Consider the following 20,000-nt stretch of genomic DNA (forward strand, 5'->3'; position numbering starts at 1 on the left):
AGCTAATGGGGCGGTAGTTTCCAGGGTCAGTGGAGGCACCGCCTTTGTGAAGTGGGACAACAGTTGCCGTACGCCACTCCTTGGGTACGTATCCTGAGGTGAGGCTAAGATTAAACAGCTGCCTTAAATGCGGGTTTAATTCCTCATTGAGTTCGTGGAGCACACAGCCAGGGACACCGTCAGGTCCCATAGATGCTGTGTTTTTTGCCTTGGAGAGGGCAGTTTTCACCTGGGTAATTGAGATGTTTGGGAGGCTGCAATCTGCCGGGATAGATATTTCTCCTTTTGGGGGGGGGAGTTTGCACTGAACCTGTCAGCCAGTATGTTGGCAATGTCTGTTGGTACAGTGATTTTTACATTATTATGAACTAATTTCTGAGCATATCTGGGAATTGCCTCCCAGGTTCCTAACATAGCTAAAAAATGCCTTATGATTGTCTTTTGAGTCTTTGGCGATTTTTCTCTCAAAATTTGCCTTGGATGATTTTATGAGTGATCGTAGTTTTTTTACTTATGATGATCAAGGGTGTCTTCTCTTTTAGGAATTTTGCTCTATCTTGTAATAGCTTTCTCCTTTTATTGTAGAGCTTGTTTATGGCTGGGGTCTACCAGACTGGGCGTTTGCCTTTGGTGGAGAGAGTCTTTGTTTTGTTTGGGATTGCCTAATCCATGCAGTCCTGGAGGTGCTGGTAGAAGGCATTTGTAAGTGATTCAGTGGCTTGGGTAGTGGTTTCCACTGGCTCGGGGACCTTGAAGGATACTACGCTGGACTTAGTGTGAAGTCAGCTTTTGAGAAGTTCTTTACTGTGGTCTTTTTTATCTGAGGTGGAGGCGGGATGTGGACTTCCAGTGAGATTAGTTTATGATCTGATCTCACCAATGAGGGGTATACTTCTGGTGTTGAACATTGTGTCCCCATGTTTGTGATGATGAGATCCAGTATGTTTTCTCCTCTTGTGGGAACGGTGACTAGTTGTTCCATGGCATTAGAGTTTATGAACTCTAGGAACCTTTGGCATTAGAGTTTATGAACTCTAGGAACCTTTGGGCTAGAGTATTGGGGCTTGAGTAATGATCCCAGTCAATATTCGGGTAGTTGAAATCACCCAATATGATGGTGTTTGGAGATACATTTAGCCCCTCCAGTGTCTTCAGGAAGGCTGTGTGAGGTTCCTGAGTTTGAGAGGGTGGTCTGTAACATGCTACAAATTGCAGAGCAGTCTTGCCTATGGTTAATTGCACCTGGATGGTCTCCGATGCTTCGTGCGTTGCCACCAACCTGGAGGTGTGGATATCCTTGATGAATATGGATACCCCCCTCCTTTCTTGGTGTGGTCCGGATTTTGGGACCGGAACGCATGATATGAGGTGAAACCTGATAGTGCCAGGGTGCTCTCAGGAGCCTTGAACCAGGTTTCCGTCACAGCACAAACATCGATGTTCTCCTTACTGAGAAGGGCCTCGAGTGCGTGCATCTTGAGGTTGAGACTTCTGGCATTGAGCAGCATTACCCTTAGTTTTTTTTCCTTTTTTGTGTTCTAGGGTGGTAGGTTTAGAATTTGAGCCTTGCATAAAAAAGGCACTATGGGGGTGGCAAGCGCCTTTGCCAACATCCGGAAGCCTAAGGGTGACAGGTGCAAGCCGTCCCTTGCGAAGCAGCATGGCTTGTCCAGCATGTCATCCCAGGCAGACAGACATTGGATCCCCTTTGAATGACACCAGAGGTTAAGCCAATTATTAAAGCTGATCATCTTTTCTCTGTATTGTGGCATCATTCTAGGTGAGGGTAGGATACTGCTCAGGGTCAGGGTCATACCTGCCTGGGTTACATAATCAGAGAGCTCCTCTATGTCTCTTTTCATGTAGTCCAGGGAGGTACGTCTCAGGTCATTCACACCAGCATGGACAATGACTGAGTCATACTTGTACCTGCTGTTGAGTGACCTGAGTGCTTGCGTTATGTGGCGGATTCTAGCGCCAGACAGGCAGCTTACTGTGATCCTCTCCTTACTCAATCTGGTGAGTGGGACATCAGTGTGCCTGACTATGGAGTCTCCTATGACGAGTGTGTCTGGCATTGTGTTTGGCCTTAAGGGCTGTGATTGTTTGGCACACTGACTTTGTGATCTATCTGTTGAATGTGTTGTGTCTTGCTTGGGTGTCTGCTTTGGTGGCCTCTGCTGTTCTGGTAGATTTTTGATCAGAGCCTCCGAGTATGTCTTTGTGTGTTTATGTGTATGATTGGAATGTTTGATAGTGCTATGTGAGACTGGGTTAGTGGAGTGTGTGGTTACCTTCTCCTCCTTTCTGGTCTTGTCAGTCCTGTGTTGAGAGAGCTCAGCCTCCAGTTTGGCTATATAGTTGCATCTCTCGCAAGTATTTGTGTTCTGTGGGAGGAGGAGAGGGTTGTCTGTGTACATGAGGCAATTGTAACATTGTGTATATATATATATATATATATATATATATATATATATATATATATATATATATATATATATATATATCTGTATGCTATATAAAGATATATATATATATATATATATATATATATATATATATATATATATATGTATATATATATATATCTTTATATAGCATACAGATATATATATATATATATATATATATATATATATATGTATATATATATATATATATATATATATATATATATATATATATCTGTATGCTATATAAAGATATATATATATATATATATATATATATATATATATATATATATATATATATATATATATATATATATATATATATATATCTGTATGATATATAGATATATATGTATATGTATATATATATATATATATATATCTGTATGATATATAGATATATATGTATATATATATATATGTATGTATATATATATATATATATATATCTGTATGATATATAGATATATATGTATATATATATATATACATATATATATATGTATATATATATATATATGATATATAGATAAAGATCTAGTTTGGTTTATCGAATTAACACATATCCGAAATTTGGAACATCGAGATAGCATTGAAAGGTTACAACAGCAAGAGTGCAGAAGATCGGAACGTAGAAAATCAAACAAGGTATATATTTTAAACCTAAATTATGGTACAGTCAGGATCGGCAAATCTACACTTTTCCTTAATGTAGTGACATCTTGGATTTGATATATTCAATTTAAAGGTATTAGTAATTTGTTTTACATTTTTGCAGGGGGGCAAGTCCCCTGAACCCCCCATACCCCCCAGCAAATTATATACACCGACTCAGAGATCGCACTATAGTGAAGAAAAGGGTAGATTTCCCCAATCCTGATTGTACCACAATCTGCAATTAAAATACATACTTGGTTTGATCTTCTAAGTTCCGATCTTTTGCACTCTCATTCTTATAACTTTTCGGTATATACTATATAATTAAATACACACACACACACACACAGATTAGCTGTCTGTCAGGCAAGTGTTGAAGTCAGGCATTTTTCACTGTAGCTTTGTAAGTTACTTTAGAATCATGTCACATCTTCATATCTTCAGAATTAAATATTAATTAAAGTGGCCAGTTCAGAGGTATGACTTCAAATAAACTTCTTAAAATGTCAGCTATGCATTTTCTGACTCAAAATGCACTGAAAATCATCATTGCTGACCTACCTAATGGCTTCCTTTTACATTATGACTTCTCAGACACGTGGTGTGCTATTTGTACACCCTGTTCTCTTAAAATGGTCTGGCTCAGTCTTTTGGGAAAAAAAAAACAATTTACTGTTCTAAAAATGGAATGCTGTAGATACAGAGCTTAAATTATCTCTACAAAAACAGCCACAGTTGAAAGGGTTTAAAAATATTTCATAACAAATGGTCAAAACCCAAGACAAAACTTTTTACTACACAGTGCTAATCAAGAGTTCAGAGATTATAGAGAAATACATAAAATAATTCAGTAGTACATTCCTGACATCACAGAAAAACACTTAGAAATATCTAGAAACTAGAAAGATTAGACTAAGAGAAAACACAAGTTTAAGATAAACTTACATATAGAGCAAGACAGTGCTGGTGAGTTGGATGGTTAGGACAAAAAGGTTTAATGCTCTCTGATCCTCATTCTTTTTAAAATCACATTCCTGGTTCACATTACATCATTCTTCACACTTCCCTGGGTTCCCAGACTAACAGAAACTACATTTACATTATTCACCTCTGGGCAGAAACCAGAACAATAAAGGGCATTTATGCATGCAAATTCTGGGCATTAACTCTGGTCTTAAAACAATAGGCAGGATGCCTCACTCTAGACTTACTGGTACCGAGTTTTAACATCAAAGGGTCACAACATGCTTTATTTGGTCAGTAGAGTGCACTTTTGTTACATTCTTTCCAGTTCCACATGTAACACAATTTTTACCATTAAAGACAACAAGCCTGTGGTTTACATTAATATTTATAGATGACAGAATTATCTCCAAACTTCTATCTGGCTAGGCTGGCAGCCATCACCTATCTTCACCCAATCGTCACAGTTTGTAATGAGACGAATGGTGGAGAAGAAACTAAAGATGATGCAAGAGTCCAAATGGCCATTCCTGGACTTGGAAAAAGGATACGATAAGGCCACAAGACAGCCAATTGGGACAGTCCTGTGATAGTTTAAAGACCCAAAAAAGTACAGCTGTGTACACTTACCATAGATGTAGATGTTCGAGTGTATTCACTGTTGCAGTCATTACATTTGGGTAATTTGCTTGCAGGTTGCCCTCAGTCAGCCAGATTAGCAAATTCTTGGGTCCTGCGACAGTTGCTGTCCCTTCTTCCATGACGTCAGGACGTCAGGGGTATAAAACATGCAGCCGATGCCATTACATCAATTTTTCTTGCCCCCGATGTCAGGTGCCCCCCTAATGGGAAGCAATTGAACATAAAAGCACAAATATATACCTCCAACAAAAAAGCAAATACACCAAAAAGGCTTTTAAGCATAGTAAAGGAAAGTAGAGGTATAGCCAAAAGAAGTTAGGGGGGCTGGAGGGAGGGAGGGTAACCAGGACTGCAACAGTGAATACACTTGAACATTTACATTTATGGCAAGTGTACACAACTGTACTATGTTCTTCGTGTTTCACTGTTGCAGTCATTACATTTGGGTAGATTCCCAAAGCTATGGTTGGGAGGAGAAGTTTAGATAGCATTAGGTCCAGCTATAAGGCCTTGCAAGACTGCAGTGGCAAAGCCAGCTCTGGATTTAGAGAAAATTGGCAAATGATAATGCGTGGTGAAAGTATGCACAGAACTCCAGGTAGTAGCTTCTAGGATGTCCCCGGTAGGAACGCCTCTGAGAAAGGCTGTAGAAGTAGATGCAGCCCTGATGGAGTGTGGTCTGATCCCCTGGGGAATAGGTTTTCCATGGTGCTTATAGCAGAAACGAATGCAATGGCTTATCCACTTAGAAATGGTTTGCTTTGAAATAGCCTTCCCCTCTCCTCCTGCAGCAAATGCTACCAGCAATTCGGATTTCCTTTGAAGTTTAGTCTTGTCCAAGTAGAATCTAAGTTGTCTGTGCACATCTAAGGAATGCAGTATCCATTCCCCTTTGTTCTGTGGATTGGGAAAGAAGGTTGGCAAATGAATGGACTGATTAAGAGCCACACTGGATACCACCTTGGGCATGAAGGATGGATTGGTTCTGAGTGACACCCTGTCCGCATGAAAGATGATGAAAGGCTCCACTGCCATAAGGGCCTGTAATTCAGATACCCTTATAGCTGAAGTGATTGCTAAAAGGAAAGCTGTTTTCCAAGAAAGAAATGTTAAGTCTGCAGTAGCAGCTGGCTCGAAAGGAGGTACAGTGAGTTTCTCCAAAACAAAGTTAAGGTCCCAGGCTGGGGTTGGAGCTCTCCTGGGTGGTCTCAAATGTTTGGCCCCTTTGAGGAACTGCTTGACCAGTGGATGAGAGAAGAGGAGAGGTTCTGTGTTATAATGAGCAGAAATGGCTGAGGCGAGGATTTTAATGGAGGAAAAAGACAGGCCCTTGTGAAGCATCTCAGTCAAGTATTGTAAAATCAGAGGTAAATTGGGCACTGCTGTGATCATCCCTTGAGATTGGTTCCAGGCACAGAATCTTTTCTATTTTTCAGCATAAGATTTTCTAGTACTAGGCCTCCTTGCCTCTAAGAGGACATCCATCACAGGTTTGCTGAGGGATGGTAAAGAAGAGATTAAGTAATTAGCCAGGCTGCAAGGTTCAGTGTTGGAAGCTGAGGGTGCAGAATCTGGTTCTCTTGCTGAGAAAGCATGGAAGGAGTCTGAGGCAGGTGCCCTGGAGGTAACCATGACACACTGCACAGGAGGGGGTACCAGTGTTGGCGATGCCAGTCTGGAGCAATCAAAATCATCCTTGGTTTGTCCTGTTTGATTTTTAGTAGCACTATGGAGAGAAGAGGCAGAGGGGGAAGGCATAGACTGACAGGCGTTTCCAGCTGAAGGACATAGCATCCACTTTCCAGGCTTGTTTGTGGGGAGTCCTTGTGCAAAATTTGTCCAATTGGTAGTTCTGGGGAAGAGGCAAACAGGTCTATATCTGGGCTCCCCCATTCGCTTGTCAACATGTTGAAAATCCTTGGTTCTAGTTTCCACTCATGTGGGTCCATGAGGTTTCTGCTTAGTCCGTCTGCCAGTGTATTTAATTTTCCTGGCAGGAATTGAGCTTGTAGGAGCACTTGGTAGCTCAAGGCTGTATTCCACAATGCCATGGCTAGTCTGCAGAGGGGTTAAGAATGTGTACCCCCAGCTTGTTTACGTACCACATAACAGTGGTGTTGTCCATCTTTACAATTAGTTGTCCTGGAAGAATGTAGTCCTTGAAGGTTGTCAGAGCATTCTGTACAGTTAACATCTCTTTTTGACTGATATGCAGGTGCATTTGACTTGGGTTCCATTTGCCCTGAATGCACTTCCCTGCCAGGTGAGTCTCCATTTGCCCTGAATGCACTTCCCTGCCAGGTGAGTCTCCCATGCATAGACTGATGCATCTGTTGTTAGGGTTTGGGTGGCAGGGGGGTAGTGTGAAAGGTAGTCCCTTGTTTTGGTGGCAGGCCTCTGCCCACCAAAGGAACTCTAGGCGTAGGCAAGGTATGATAGGAATCATTGTTTCTAGGCTTTGTGAATGTTGACACCATAGGCTTTTAGATACCACTGTAGTTTCCTCATATGCAGTCTTGCATATGGAATTACAAGAATGCATGACGCCATGAACCCCAAGGCTTGCAGTTATTTGTCTTGCAGATAGCAGGGTTTTTGTGGCCACTTGTTTAAAGAAGGTTGTCAAATGAATTTGCTTTTCTGGCATGAGGTAAGCCATCTGGGAAGTTGTATTCAAGCTTGCTCCCAGGAATGTAATTTGTTGACAGGGTACCAGTTGTGATTTCTTTTCTTTTATGATGTACCCCAGACAAGTTAGAATCCTTTTTACAAAGGCCAAATGATTCAAAAGTATGTCCTGGCTTTCTGCGTGAATTAGACAAACGTCCAGGTATGGGTATATTTGAATACTTCTTTGTCTGCAAAATGCAATAACTGGAGCTAGGCACTTTGTGAATACCCTGGGTGCAGTAGATAAGCCAAAGGGCAGTGCAGAGAACTGATAGTGTGTGTAGTCTGCTTTGACTGCAAGATTCCCTGATTGGGATGTGCAGGTATGTTTCTTTTAAATCTGGTGTTGCCAACCAGGCATCTTTGCCTAGCATAGGAAATAATTGGTGAAGAGTCAGCATCTTGAATTTTGGAATCTCCAGAAAGGTGTTTAAAGTAGACAGGTCCAGGATAGGATGCCATGAATTGTCTTTTCTGGGTACCATGAAAAGTCTCGAGTAGAAATCTTGTCCCTTTTCCTCTTCTGGTACCAGCTGAATAGCCCCCATGCTTAAGAGAGAAAGTACTTGTTTTTGGGCCTCTGCCCACTGATTTAGGGGTAGGTCCGGCCACCCACTTGGTGTTGGCAACGTGTGGAAGTGAAATCTGTATCCCTGGGACACTATATTTAAAACCCATTTGCCCTGGGTAATGAGTTCCCAGTTCTTTGCACGAAGTGCAGTCTTTCCCCCCAAGGGGCAGTCAGAAGATAAGTGCTTGGAAATTTTAAAAGGAAGTCACTGAGACAGTTTACCATAGGCGGGAGTCCTATTATTTCCAGACTTGGAAGTGGAGGCCCCCCCACTGCTTAGTTCTGTGAGTCCCCTGGGACTGAAACCTGGGGTTTTTGCTTTGTCTGGGTTTGGCTTGAGAAGACCTGGAAGGAGCTGGAAAGGACCAATTCTTAGAAGGCCAGTGCCTACTAAATCTAGGAGGCTGAACTTGTAAAAAATCTAACAGTGCATAGATTTTGCTTTATATTCCATCTTTTTAAGAACTTCCTCAGCCTTGTTGCCAAACAGGCAGTCCTGATTTAAAGGAGCATCCAACAATTTGGCTTTAACATGATCAGGCAAAGATTGCTCCTTAAGCCAAGCATGCCTTCTGAGCACAGACCCAGTAACAACAGCCCTGCAAGAGGCCTCTAATGAATCAAAACCACATTGCAAAGTAGGTTTTCCAACTTGTTCGGCAGTAGGCATTAAATCCTGTAATTCTTTATTTTCCACACAGTCAGGAATCAACATTATTTTCTGTTTAAGCAGTCCAATAACATGTTGCTGATATTTTAACATATGAAACTGGCAGTTTAAAGCCCTAATGGCCAAGGCTGCAGAAGTGTAAACCTTCTTACCCCATCTATCCAGCACCCTGGAGTCTCTATCAGAAGGGGTAGGATTTTTAGCAGTAGAAGCCTTAATGCCCTTGGGCCCTTGTAAAATAGTCTCTGGATCTGCAATAGGAATTTTAAAAAGGAACTTGTGGGACTCAGGGATCCTGTAGTATCTTGTCAGGTTTTCTGGGAGCAGGAGGCAGGGAATCAGGGGCCAAACTAGATTCCGAAAAAGCATAATCAACAATGTCTAATACAGGAGGAATAGCCAAAGGCCTATGCTGAGGTAGGAGAAGGAAATCCCTAAGCCTCTTTTTTGAATCAGAAAATTCCAGGCTTTCCCAGTTGAAATGCTCCCTTAGAGTATGTAAGGTTTCCCCAAAAGAAAAATCCTCTGGAGGGGAATCAGAGGGAATAGAGTCCTCTGCATCAGAATCCTCATAAGTAGGTAAGGGTAAATCCAGATCATCAGCAGAATCAGAAAAAACAGAATCCCCATCAGACAATTCATATTCAAGCTCAGTCCTAAGCCTCTTAGAGGGGGGGGGGTGGCTACCCCTGATTAGAGTTATTAGATCTTCAGCCATTCTTATCATTTGTTTTTCAGGCATAGAGGCCTGAGCATGTGGCCTGGGCGTCGGTTTTTTAGATATGGATCGAGATTTAGGCCTAAGTAATGAAGGACGCATCGATTTAATATGCAAGTCCGTACACCTGACTACACCCTCAGAAGCCGGTGCCTGCACAGTGACTCCAGACCCATCCAAGGTAGAGACATCTGTGGGTTCCATAGCTGAAGCCTCTCGCGGCATACCGGACTCCGAATGGGTCTCAGTAGAGGCCTGCGAATCAGATGCAACAGGTATCAGGGGTTGCGAAAGTGCCTTACTGAGTACCGGCGAACTGGCGACTGGCTTAGGAGAAGCTTCATTGGCAGTTTTGGACCTCAGCAGCCTGTCTTTGTCTTTAATACTTTTTGTCTGAGGAAGTCTGTGTACACCACAGACGAAAAGCGCTTCATTAAATTCAACTTAAATTCAACTTTATTTTCCTGTGACTTCTGTGGTACTTCTGTGTGTTGCCCTATTGCTGTGAATCCTGATATTATTTTCTGTCTTTATCTTTGCATTTTTTTGGTAGTCAGATGGCTAACCAATGACATTCCTGGATAATTAAACCGAGAACCAAAATATTTAGAGGCAAAAATAAACAGACGACGGATAGTGCACTGATTAAATAAAGCACAACACCGACAGCAAGGTACGTCGTGGTCAGGGCCTAGGCAAGGAATACAGTACGAATGAAAATCTTTAGGAGGTACTTGCTTTCCACAAGTAATGCAATTATTAACTTTTACTGACATTGGTAATGAGCAAGAAAAAGTTTCCCCAACGGGGAACTTAGCTTTTAGTTGAAGATTTCGGTTCTGAAACTCGAAAACGAAAATTTCAGGAGTCAGCCGACTGGCACTCGCGAACTCCTTTTGCTTCGGGCACCGCACGAGAAGAAAGACTGATGTAATGGTATTAACTGCATGTTTTATACCCCTGATGACCGGACGTCATGGAAGAAGGGACAGCAACTGACGCAGGACCCAAGACTTTGTTAATCAGGCCGACTGAGGGCAACCTGCACGCAGATAACCCAAATGTAATGACTGCAACAGTGAAACATGAAGAAAATCACTGGTAGAGTTTCTGCAGACTGTGTATAAAGACTCAGTGACACAAGTATGGGCAGAGTTTGGACTCACAAAGTGTTTTCCCATTGGAAGTGCAAGTGCATTAGGGTTCAGCTCCGAGTCCCCTGCTGTTCACACTGGTGATAGACTATGTTAACAAGAAGGTCAGACAGGCTCAGGGAACAGTTCAACAAAGCTGCTGTATGCAGATAATATGAGATCACAAGCAAACTCTGAACAGGAACTTCAGCAAATGATAGGGAAATGTAATGCAAAACTGTAGGCACATGACTTGAAACTGGGTACAGACAAGATAGTTTTCATGGCATCAAATGGGAAAAAATCAGAAAAAGCTGAAAAATAAGACAGAAGGGAGAACAGTGGAACAGATTAAGAGCTTCAAGTATCTGGGAGGGGTAGCTGAGGAGAAGGGATGTCTGAATGAGGAGGTCAAAGCAAGAACCAGTGGGACTGCAGCCAAATGGCACAGACTGTCAGAGATAATGTGCGAAAGAAAAATGCCAGAGGAGTTGAAAATTAGGTGTTCAAAACTGTGGTGCAACCAGTACTTCTGTGTGGTAGAGAAACCTGGGCAGTAAAGGCAGCGCAGTTGAGGAAGCTAGAGGTGATGGAGATGAAATGCCTGAGATGGGCGGTAGGATGCACACTGCAACAGATGAAGTAATTATAGGTATTAATCTCAGCACATAGGTTTGTACTAGGCTAACTGCCCTTGTGAGCCATAAGCCTAGGCAATTATCCCTTGTGAGACTCAAACCCTGCAGCTTGTGTTTATAAGGTAAACTCGTTAACCATTAGGCCACCCTCCCAACCTCTGAAATCACAGCAGAAGCCAAAGCAGCTCCAATTGTAAAAACAGTCAAAGAGAACAAACTATTGCGGTTTGTGTACATCTGCAGGAAAGCAGAAAACAATTTGGTGATGATTTCGGAGAAACAGGAAGAAGGCAAGAGGAAATGGAGAAATCCAGCAAAGAGATGGATGAATTATGTGACAGTAGACCTGTGACAGGCATGGTTGTCAAAGACGGTAGGAGAGTGACAATGAATCAAGCGAGATGGTCACAGTTGACACAACATCCCAACCTCATGTAGAAATTGGGAAAAAGAGGGTTGTTGTTGATGATGAATCATTTAAGAAATAAGGTACAGATTTTTAAGGAATAAGCCAATATAACACTCCATGTTGGATTATGTCTGCCATGTCAAAATTTATCAGCAGTGCAGTTACTGTATCAATTACATGCAGGATTTTTTTTTCACAGTACTTGTTAAGATAACTTATGGGGGGAAAGATTTATTTCATTTCAAAGTTTTTTGTGAGGTTAGAGTAAAACTGTCTTCTTTTTGAGCATACAGTATACAAGTGAATGATAGTCTAAGCTATTATATACGCTCTAAACAGGAAAGACCACAAGGGGGGGGGGGGCAGGTATGCAAATGTTTGGAGAAGATATGTGCAAAAAAAACTTTTTTCATTATTACTACATCACTAATAAAGGTCTGTGTGCCATTTTTCATTACGTCAGTATGCTGGTACAGTTTTTACTCATTTCCCTTAGGGCCTTAAAAGTGAAGCTTGTAAATATCCATGAATGTGTACATTTTTGTGTCTAGACATCTTGGCTGGGTTCCCTACACATATACTCTTCACACTTACTTCTTGTTTGCTTCTTAACTAGTGCCCTACATCTGGCATTAATGAGATCATAGGCATCTTTGTAAGTCAACCATTTCACTTATGAGGCAAAACAATGCAAAGTCATGTGCAAACGTCTGGTGGAGTTCAGCTTATTAGCTGGACTGTGTATGAGTGTGTACTTTTAGACCCATATACTGAAATAGTTATTACTTTCTGGAGTAATTCAGATCATTTCCAAGAAGAATTTATAAAAGGAAGATTGTGGTCTTTGAGCTTACGTAAAAAGCATTACAAAGTATAGCCACAAGGTGGCAGTACTCATGCCTTCATTGCCTTGCCCTTACAGTACCCACTCCAAAAATTCTATGTGTAGGTGTGTGTATATGTGTGTTGTATGTATGCAAGTGTATTGTGTGTGTCTGAGCTCATATATTAAACAACGGCATATTTATCATCGGTCTTCCAATATAAAGCTCTGCATATCTGTAAGCTGTATATTTTAAAATTAATTCTAGAGAAAAAATTCCTTCATAGAGAAGCTGAACGGCTTACTTAACAGATGTTACTGATCTGTTGCCATTTGATTGTTGCATTTCAAGTTTTAGTCTCCACCTGATTAATTAGACTCATTGAAGGTGTGTACAGTCTTCAGTCTGGTTACACAGCAACAAATAAAATGGCAAAATCGGTTATAGACTGCTGGCCAAACACTTCACAAATGTTTCAAAGCTGCAAAGAAAAAGACTGACTGCTTTTCAGCTATGACAAATACTGTTTTACTACATGAACTAAGCAAGAAACATTGTTTTTTTTGTTTTTTTAAGGGGTGGTACATAAAGCCACAATGCAAATTAAATACTTCAGTTATCATGTGACAGGTGGAGTTGACTGTATGTTTTGCAAACCAGCTTTGCTTACTCAAACTTAACATAGTGAGAGGTAATAGAATGTCAGGAACTGAATGCACAGGACAAGCTATACAAGGAAATGATATAGAACATACAGGATTAAGACTGGGTCTTCAGTCATAACCATCTTATTATGTATTCAAGATATGGACGCTATGAAATTCACCTCAAGAGTGAAGCGTGAAAGGTGAATCTTAGCATCCATGTTGAGAGCTCATGAAAAGGTCATGCTCTGTCAGGCACGATCATAATTCACTGCAGTTCATGGAGCTTTTTCTGTTCTATGTACTACCAGTTACAGAAAAAAGCACAAAGTGTTTTGCTGGCTTTTGAAGCTGATAAAGCACTTAGTGGGCCCAATTCCCTCAGAGTAAGTCTGTTTACACAAAGGTCTTACAATGAAGTAAGTCACCTGCACTGAGTTCTTTTGGAATCAGGACAGACTTGAGAGCAACTCTTTTGGAATCTAGCTCAGTGGGTGTTGTCATACATACAGCTGCCTGCCTTTTAGCTTACTTGCTTATGACTTCTGAGAGGGGAGTGAAACAAAGGATTAAAATCAGGGACAGTTTTTAAATATTGCTATAATTAATTTAAAAAGTTAGAACAACAGGTTTTGCATCAATAAACATTTTCTGAACAATTAGAAGGATGAAACTAATTCTTGCATTTTGTCTGACTGTAATCCTCAGTGACTTATTTATTTATTGCATTTGTTTACCAGGATGGTCTGCCTGGGTAGACCAGCTGCCCCTTTTAAATGGAGGCCCAGGAAAGAAAAGCTCCACAATAAAATGAGTGAACAATAAAATAATAGAGAATACATTTCAAACGATATGCACAAATACATTTTAGGTTAATTTAAGTTAGTCACAGTTTGATAAAGTTTCTTTTATACCTGATATGGAAACAAAGCAGAATAACTGTTTTTGGAAGATTCCGACAGCAAAGCAAATTTTTCCATCCCCTGCTCTATGAAGGTAGCTCAAAAATACATCATATATGACATACAATTTAAGGATCAGTGAACTCAAAGCTGATGACAACTAAACACATTTGTCATACACGTGTATGGCCTCAGACTCTGTGACATTGGTAATGATGCTAATTGATGATGTCTCCAAGACAAGACCTGTGCTGGGCAGAGGAGGAGAAAACAGTGGCATGTGTAATGGGACTCTAAACTGTATGACAACTCTAGTGAGAGGGCAGAAGACACACGGTCTGCTTTGTTTTGTAGCAGAGCAACCTTATTCTCCGGATGTCTTCAAGCCTGGAACAAAATGCATCCCGCAGCCTTTCTTGTGTAAAGAGCAGACAGGTTCAGCTGCTAAAACATGGATGCCATCATTATCCTCAATGTACTCCCAAAGGAATGTTCCTCAGGGAAACACTTGTACGGTAAAAGAACTCTGTCATTTTGAACCTCTAAGGGAGAAAACAAGGTTCTCGGACTGAAAGATCATAACACAAAAATGGAAGGAAAGATGCTGCTCTTCTTGAAACTTTATCAGATGACTTCAGATTCAGTCACAGTTGAAAAGGTACACAGGAATGGAGTGAAGCTCATTTTCCAAAAAGTTAAGACAGTTTACCTCACACTCCCCTTTCTATATCTTCAGTTCCGATGATATAAAAGATAGCCTAAGATTCAGTCAGAGCAGACAACAAAGAAAGAGGAGAGACGCTTTTTTTTTTAATACTTTTGGTGGATGACCTCAGATTCAGTCAGCACTAACAACGCAGACCTGGATAATGAGATCCCTGCCATCATCAGAAAAGAGTGCAGGCTCTGTAAAAAAATCTTGTTGCTGGGTATGATATACTCTTTGCTGTGGATCTATACACTGAAAGACATAATGTAGCAAGACTGCTGCACTGAGGTTTGTGTAAACTCTACAATGCAGAAGTAGCTGAGAAGCACTGGAAACATAAAACACAAAGTATGAACAATGAAATTTACATCACATGGGATCATGCATTACTAACAGTTGAAAAAATACATGCATGAAAACCAGATACAATAGTTCAGGAACAACCCCACAAAAGTATCTTTAATCATTGAAACTGTTACACCCACTGATTACACTGTCTTGTGTACAGAGAAACACAAAGTTATAAAATACCATGATCTGCAAGCAGAAATTAGAGTAATGTGGAAGACAGACATCCAGTTTCAATAATAGCAGAAGCAACAGCAGCAATAAAAAAGAATGTACAATCCTTCTTAAATATGCTAAAGGTACATGTAACCCCATATCAACTGCAGAATCATGCAATGCTGGCCACATTGCTGGTGTTGAGAAGAGCAACCTTCACTAACATCAAAATTGAAACAATAATGATTTCATGAACTTTAACTGTGCCCTGACTTAAGAATGGGGTCCATCCTCATCAAGTTATTAGAAACCCAAAGCACTTGAGAGGGTACCATAAAGGTGTCCTACAATTCATAAAACCCTAGCTACAGTCCTGTGAGGGTACTTACAGTGGATTATGTGCTTTGTCCCATCCAGGTAGTGATAGCAATTTACCTGATACTTGCATCCATACATTTTACGAAACAGAAGCATATGTAATAAAGAATAATAATTTAAAAAGAGGTCAGGAATGCCTAAAATGATGGTACTCAAAATTCCATAACTAAATAATGAGATGCTTCAAACCAGGTCCGTCTTCACCTTGTAGGCCTACCAGGGCCACACCCCCAACTAGTCACTTCTCATTGGACATCTCTCAACCACGCCCCCTCCACAGTAGCATAAAAGCAGCACAGCAACAGCTCTCAGGTCATTCTGACCAGCACTTGAGTAGTGCACAAATAGTCCTTTATAGGACTCACACATAGCAAAAGAACCGAAGATCTGTTCAAGAAGAAGGACAACGGAGATCGACACCACCGCGGAACACCGAAGGACACAACAGCAGCTCTTCCCAGAGCCCATTGTGTCCATATACAAAACAGCTCTTCTCAGAGCTCACGTGGATCTGCACCTTACACCAAACAGCTCTTCTCAGAGCTCACAGTACACCAAACAGCTCTTCTCAGAGCTCACAGAGATCTGTAAAAGCTCTGGTAAGAGCAATCAGAGACACATTGAAGAATAAAACAAAAAAGTTCTTATTAGAGCTACCACCAACACCCGAACGGGCATTCAAAACACAAATCGGCCCTTCTCAGAGCTCACAGAAATCTGTATCAGCTCCGGTAAAACCAGCCGGTGGCACAGACACAGCTTCAGTGAACCAAACAAAACAGTTCTTTTTAGAACTACAGCATCTGCCCAAAAGGGCATTCTAAACACAAAACAGCTCTTCTCAGAGCTCATAGAGATCTGTAACAGCTCTATATAGAGCTCCAGCTGCCCACAGGGCTAAAACAGCTCTTTTTAGAGCTAGCTCCACCACTGACTACACGTGGAAATCTGTTCACCATTTAGGATCAAGAGTGAAAGGCATTGTAAAATAACTAAATAATTAGGAAATATCTTCTCGCAGACATGCTAAAACTAGCTGTGGTATGACGCTTCAACAATTGATGAGGTTCTATAGGAGAGGACCCTGACAGTAAAAAGGTTGCCTAAACACGTTTCTAAATGCATCCGAGGAACAACTACCAGTCTTGCACCTGCTGAGTTAGGTGATAGGGCACCAACAATTGTTGGACCAGGACATAAAACGGTTCAAAAAGCTGCTGCAGACAAGTAAAATGACTACAATAGGAAATTACTGCGTCTAGCTGCATGATTCTGCAGGCACTGGACCTGAATGAGACCAGTGCTACACAGCATGCAATAATCTAGGTGCAAGAAGACCAGCACATGGAAAATGACAAGATCTGCTAATGAGATAAGGTGCTTCATCACAGCAGATGTAAGTAGACCTTCTAACTCAGATGAGAAAGTGAAAAGAAACGTTACTGCAAAGCAGAGAGTAATGTGGAGTAACCACAGCATCATTGTCAGATATTAAACATACGTACAGTAATGTGCAGCACAACCTAGTCCATCTGTGTATTTAACAATTTGGAAAAAGTACTATTCTTACCTGAGCATCTCGTTTTACAAGCGTTATGTCCACGTTCGCACTCTCATCCCTGTTCCCCTAAAAGGAAATCAAAGAAAAAAGTCAGAAAGCATAATCTGCAGATTAACACACATTTTTAGTTTATAAAAGGCAGTTCACAATAGAACATAGTAAATATTACATTAGCAGAAAAAAAAAATAGATGTACCTGTCAGTGAATAACACCATTGTTGTAGTCATAGTGTATAATGACAGAAAAGGGACTAATTGCTTACCTGCATGTCTTTGCTCACTCACATCTCAGTAAACATACTTATTTACATATATGCATATACTTAATCATGAAGAGAATCTACCCCAATGGACATTTTCTGGCAAGATCTGGGGTCCCCATGGAACTCACTATCCAATGCTGCTTTGAAAAGTATGTTGAGGAAATAAGCTCTCATCTTCGGCTATGTTTTCTGTGAAATACTTTTACTACTAATGTTATCCAGAGGCATCCCATTTATAGGACTCCTGCCTTTAACTCATAAGTTTAAACATGCCAGCCGTATCTATGATGTAACCAGCATCTTTCAAATGCTTGACTATCCACATCACAACTTCCATCTTCTTGACAAGAGTAAGTAACTGCAATCAATCTCCTTCAGGGTGTCGCTCAGAGAGAGCATCTCTGGATTTAACAAGGGGCATGTGCTCCACAGCTTTTGTCACACACCTCCTAAAAAAAAAAAAAAAAAACAGAAGGATTCCTGAGAGTTTAGCTAGTTAGCTAGTAGTAATGTAATCATCACAGAACTAGCTGGGGCCAGTCATGGGAGAATGTCAAGCACTCATCAGTGACATCCTACCTCAGTGGGCCTTTCCTGCACGAACTTACACTCATAAATATCCTACGTGACAACAAAATAAAAGCGGGAGTTACAGGAATGCAAGGACAAAATGCATCTAAGGACAGCTCTAACAAACACAATCCATCTCCTTTGTTGAGCTACTGGACTTAAAGCTTGTTGAAAATGTGGCCAGAAAAGCAAGAGGCAGTCACATCAGTGCCAACCATAGATAAAATCATAAAACATGTACTGGAAGGTGTCACTTCTCTACTGAAATAACCTTCAAATGCCTTTGTCAAGGGCCTGCTTCCTACCCACTGAAAGACAACAGAAAATACTGCAATGTGCTTTTGAACATAGATATACATGTACACAGTGGTGTACACATTTTTAAAAATAATGTATTCACTTTGTGCAATAATAATTTACAAATTTAAATCTGATTACGAAAACTGGCATATTTATTACAGTTTCTGTCTCTACATTTTGTTAAACGTCATTTTGTTTCCGAAATTGTGTTTTTATAAATTATTTTTTGCTTACGTTTCTTTTCAGGATTTTTTTTCCTGCAGTGATGAAAATGTACACTATCCAAAAACAACAAGCAATGTCTGGGTTTGAGGGGCAGTTTTTTGTAATGCAGGGGGCTATATTCTGAAAGTTGGTATCCATTTCCTAACATTTTTGGCTATGGCCCTGGATGTGTCCACCTAAATAGCATCTGCTTGATCAGGAGTCTTTCTTGCACAGAGCAAATAAAACAATACAATTTTCTTTATTCATCTACCTTTGTAAGGAAAAGGCCAGAAATGGAAGTGAATATCAAAGCTGTGGAGAATGTGTTCCCTTATTTGAAGCCTCAGGGAACAAACTCAGATATGAACAAGCCACCGAAGGACTAGTTATAAAATCACTTTCAAAAGCGTACGATAGTACCAGGCAAGACCTGATCCATACGAAAAAGTAAAATAGTGTTAATTTGCACATAAAGCCCTAGAGCTTATAAATGTGCAGAACATGAATGACACATGTTAGAAACATGAACCTGAGAACCTAAGAACCAGATAGTGTGAAAAGAAGATAGTAAATGTCAATCAGAAAATTAAGATCCCAGGGATAGAAGGAATTCTAACTGGAAACATAAGGTGCAAGTCCAAGATGGGGAGGAAATTAATGGTAGGAGGTAGCTGAGATGAGCTCTAAGAATGGGGAGAAGTGGTTTTAGGAGAGGTCCAATGTGAGACGCCAGGATGGAGATGGATTTTTGATTGGAGGTTGCAGGGCAGAATTTCCTTCATGAGCAGTTCCACCAGTTAGTGAAGGGAACAAATGCCCACTTTCTGTAAAAATCTGAGAGCTGACACATGAACAAAGCTGTAAAATTCCTGTGATCAAAGTCAAATTTCTGAAATGGGAGAAGAAATTCTGAAGATCAATCAAATGAGCAGAAGAAAGAAGGACCACTAGAACAAACATCTACTTGAGAATATCCACCTGAAGAACACTTCAAAACATTCACCTGAAAAAAAGCTGTTACTGAAGAAGCTGGGTCCAGGAACAAAGGCATACTTCATTCCAAGGCAAAGTGACCCCTTTCATGCATAAAGAGATCAGGTCCCAAACAAGCAGGATTGAGGGAAATGAGAACCAGGGTCTCTAAAGCCACCAGTGAGGCATGTATAACCCTATGTGACCAAAACTTTGCCAATAAGCAAGGAATTCATGCAAGGTAATCGGGAGACCAGGTGCATGACAGGGAATATGTCTGCCTAGCTTGCAGCAAATTCATCCAAAGATCATTTATGTCTGCCCTTCTGGATGGATTAGAACTTTGTAACAACAGTGTTCACTTTTATGGCAGATAGGCAGATTTTTAATGCCCTTTGTAGACTTTGCAGCACAGTTCACTCATCCTGGGGGAATCAAGGCTGCTAGATGTGCAGTAATGCTGACCCCTGACAGAGGCCAGAATACTGCACTTGGAGCAGAGCGTCAACAATACATAAAGAGTTTCAAAGCAGTGCTGGCCTTGTACCCGGGTTAATATTTAGGCGTGAAAACATGCACATAAAAAGGACCTGGCATTACCAGTAAAGTAAGGAATCACTCAGGTGGCTAATGGGAATTTTG

The 20,000-nt window shown here is 40.8% G+C and overlaps 1 protein-coding gene across 2 annotated transcripts in view; it reads right to left on the reverse strand.

The window, feature by feature from the left end:
- ANXA11 (annexin A11) overlaps positions 1–20,000 on the reverse strand; it is an 872,911-nt gene that overhangs the window by 194,920 nt on the left and 657,991 nt on the right. For both annotated transcript variants that reach the window (XM_044055766.1, XM_044055767.1), the window contains one exon: positions 17,056–17,112. In XM_044055766.1, coding sequence (XP_043911701.1) covers positions 17,056–17,112 — 57 coding nt within the window. The remainder of the gene's footprint in view (positions 1–17,055; positions 17,113–20,000) is intronic.

The sequence above is a fragment of the Protopterus annectens genome, chromosome 14.part0 (assembly GCF_019279795.1).
Source record: "Protopterus annectens isolate FY-2018-M chromosome 14.part0, PAN1.0, whole genome shotgun sequence".
Lineage (NCBI taxonomy): Eukaryota > Metazoa > Chordata > Ceratodontiformes > Protopteridae > Protopterus > Protopterus annectens.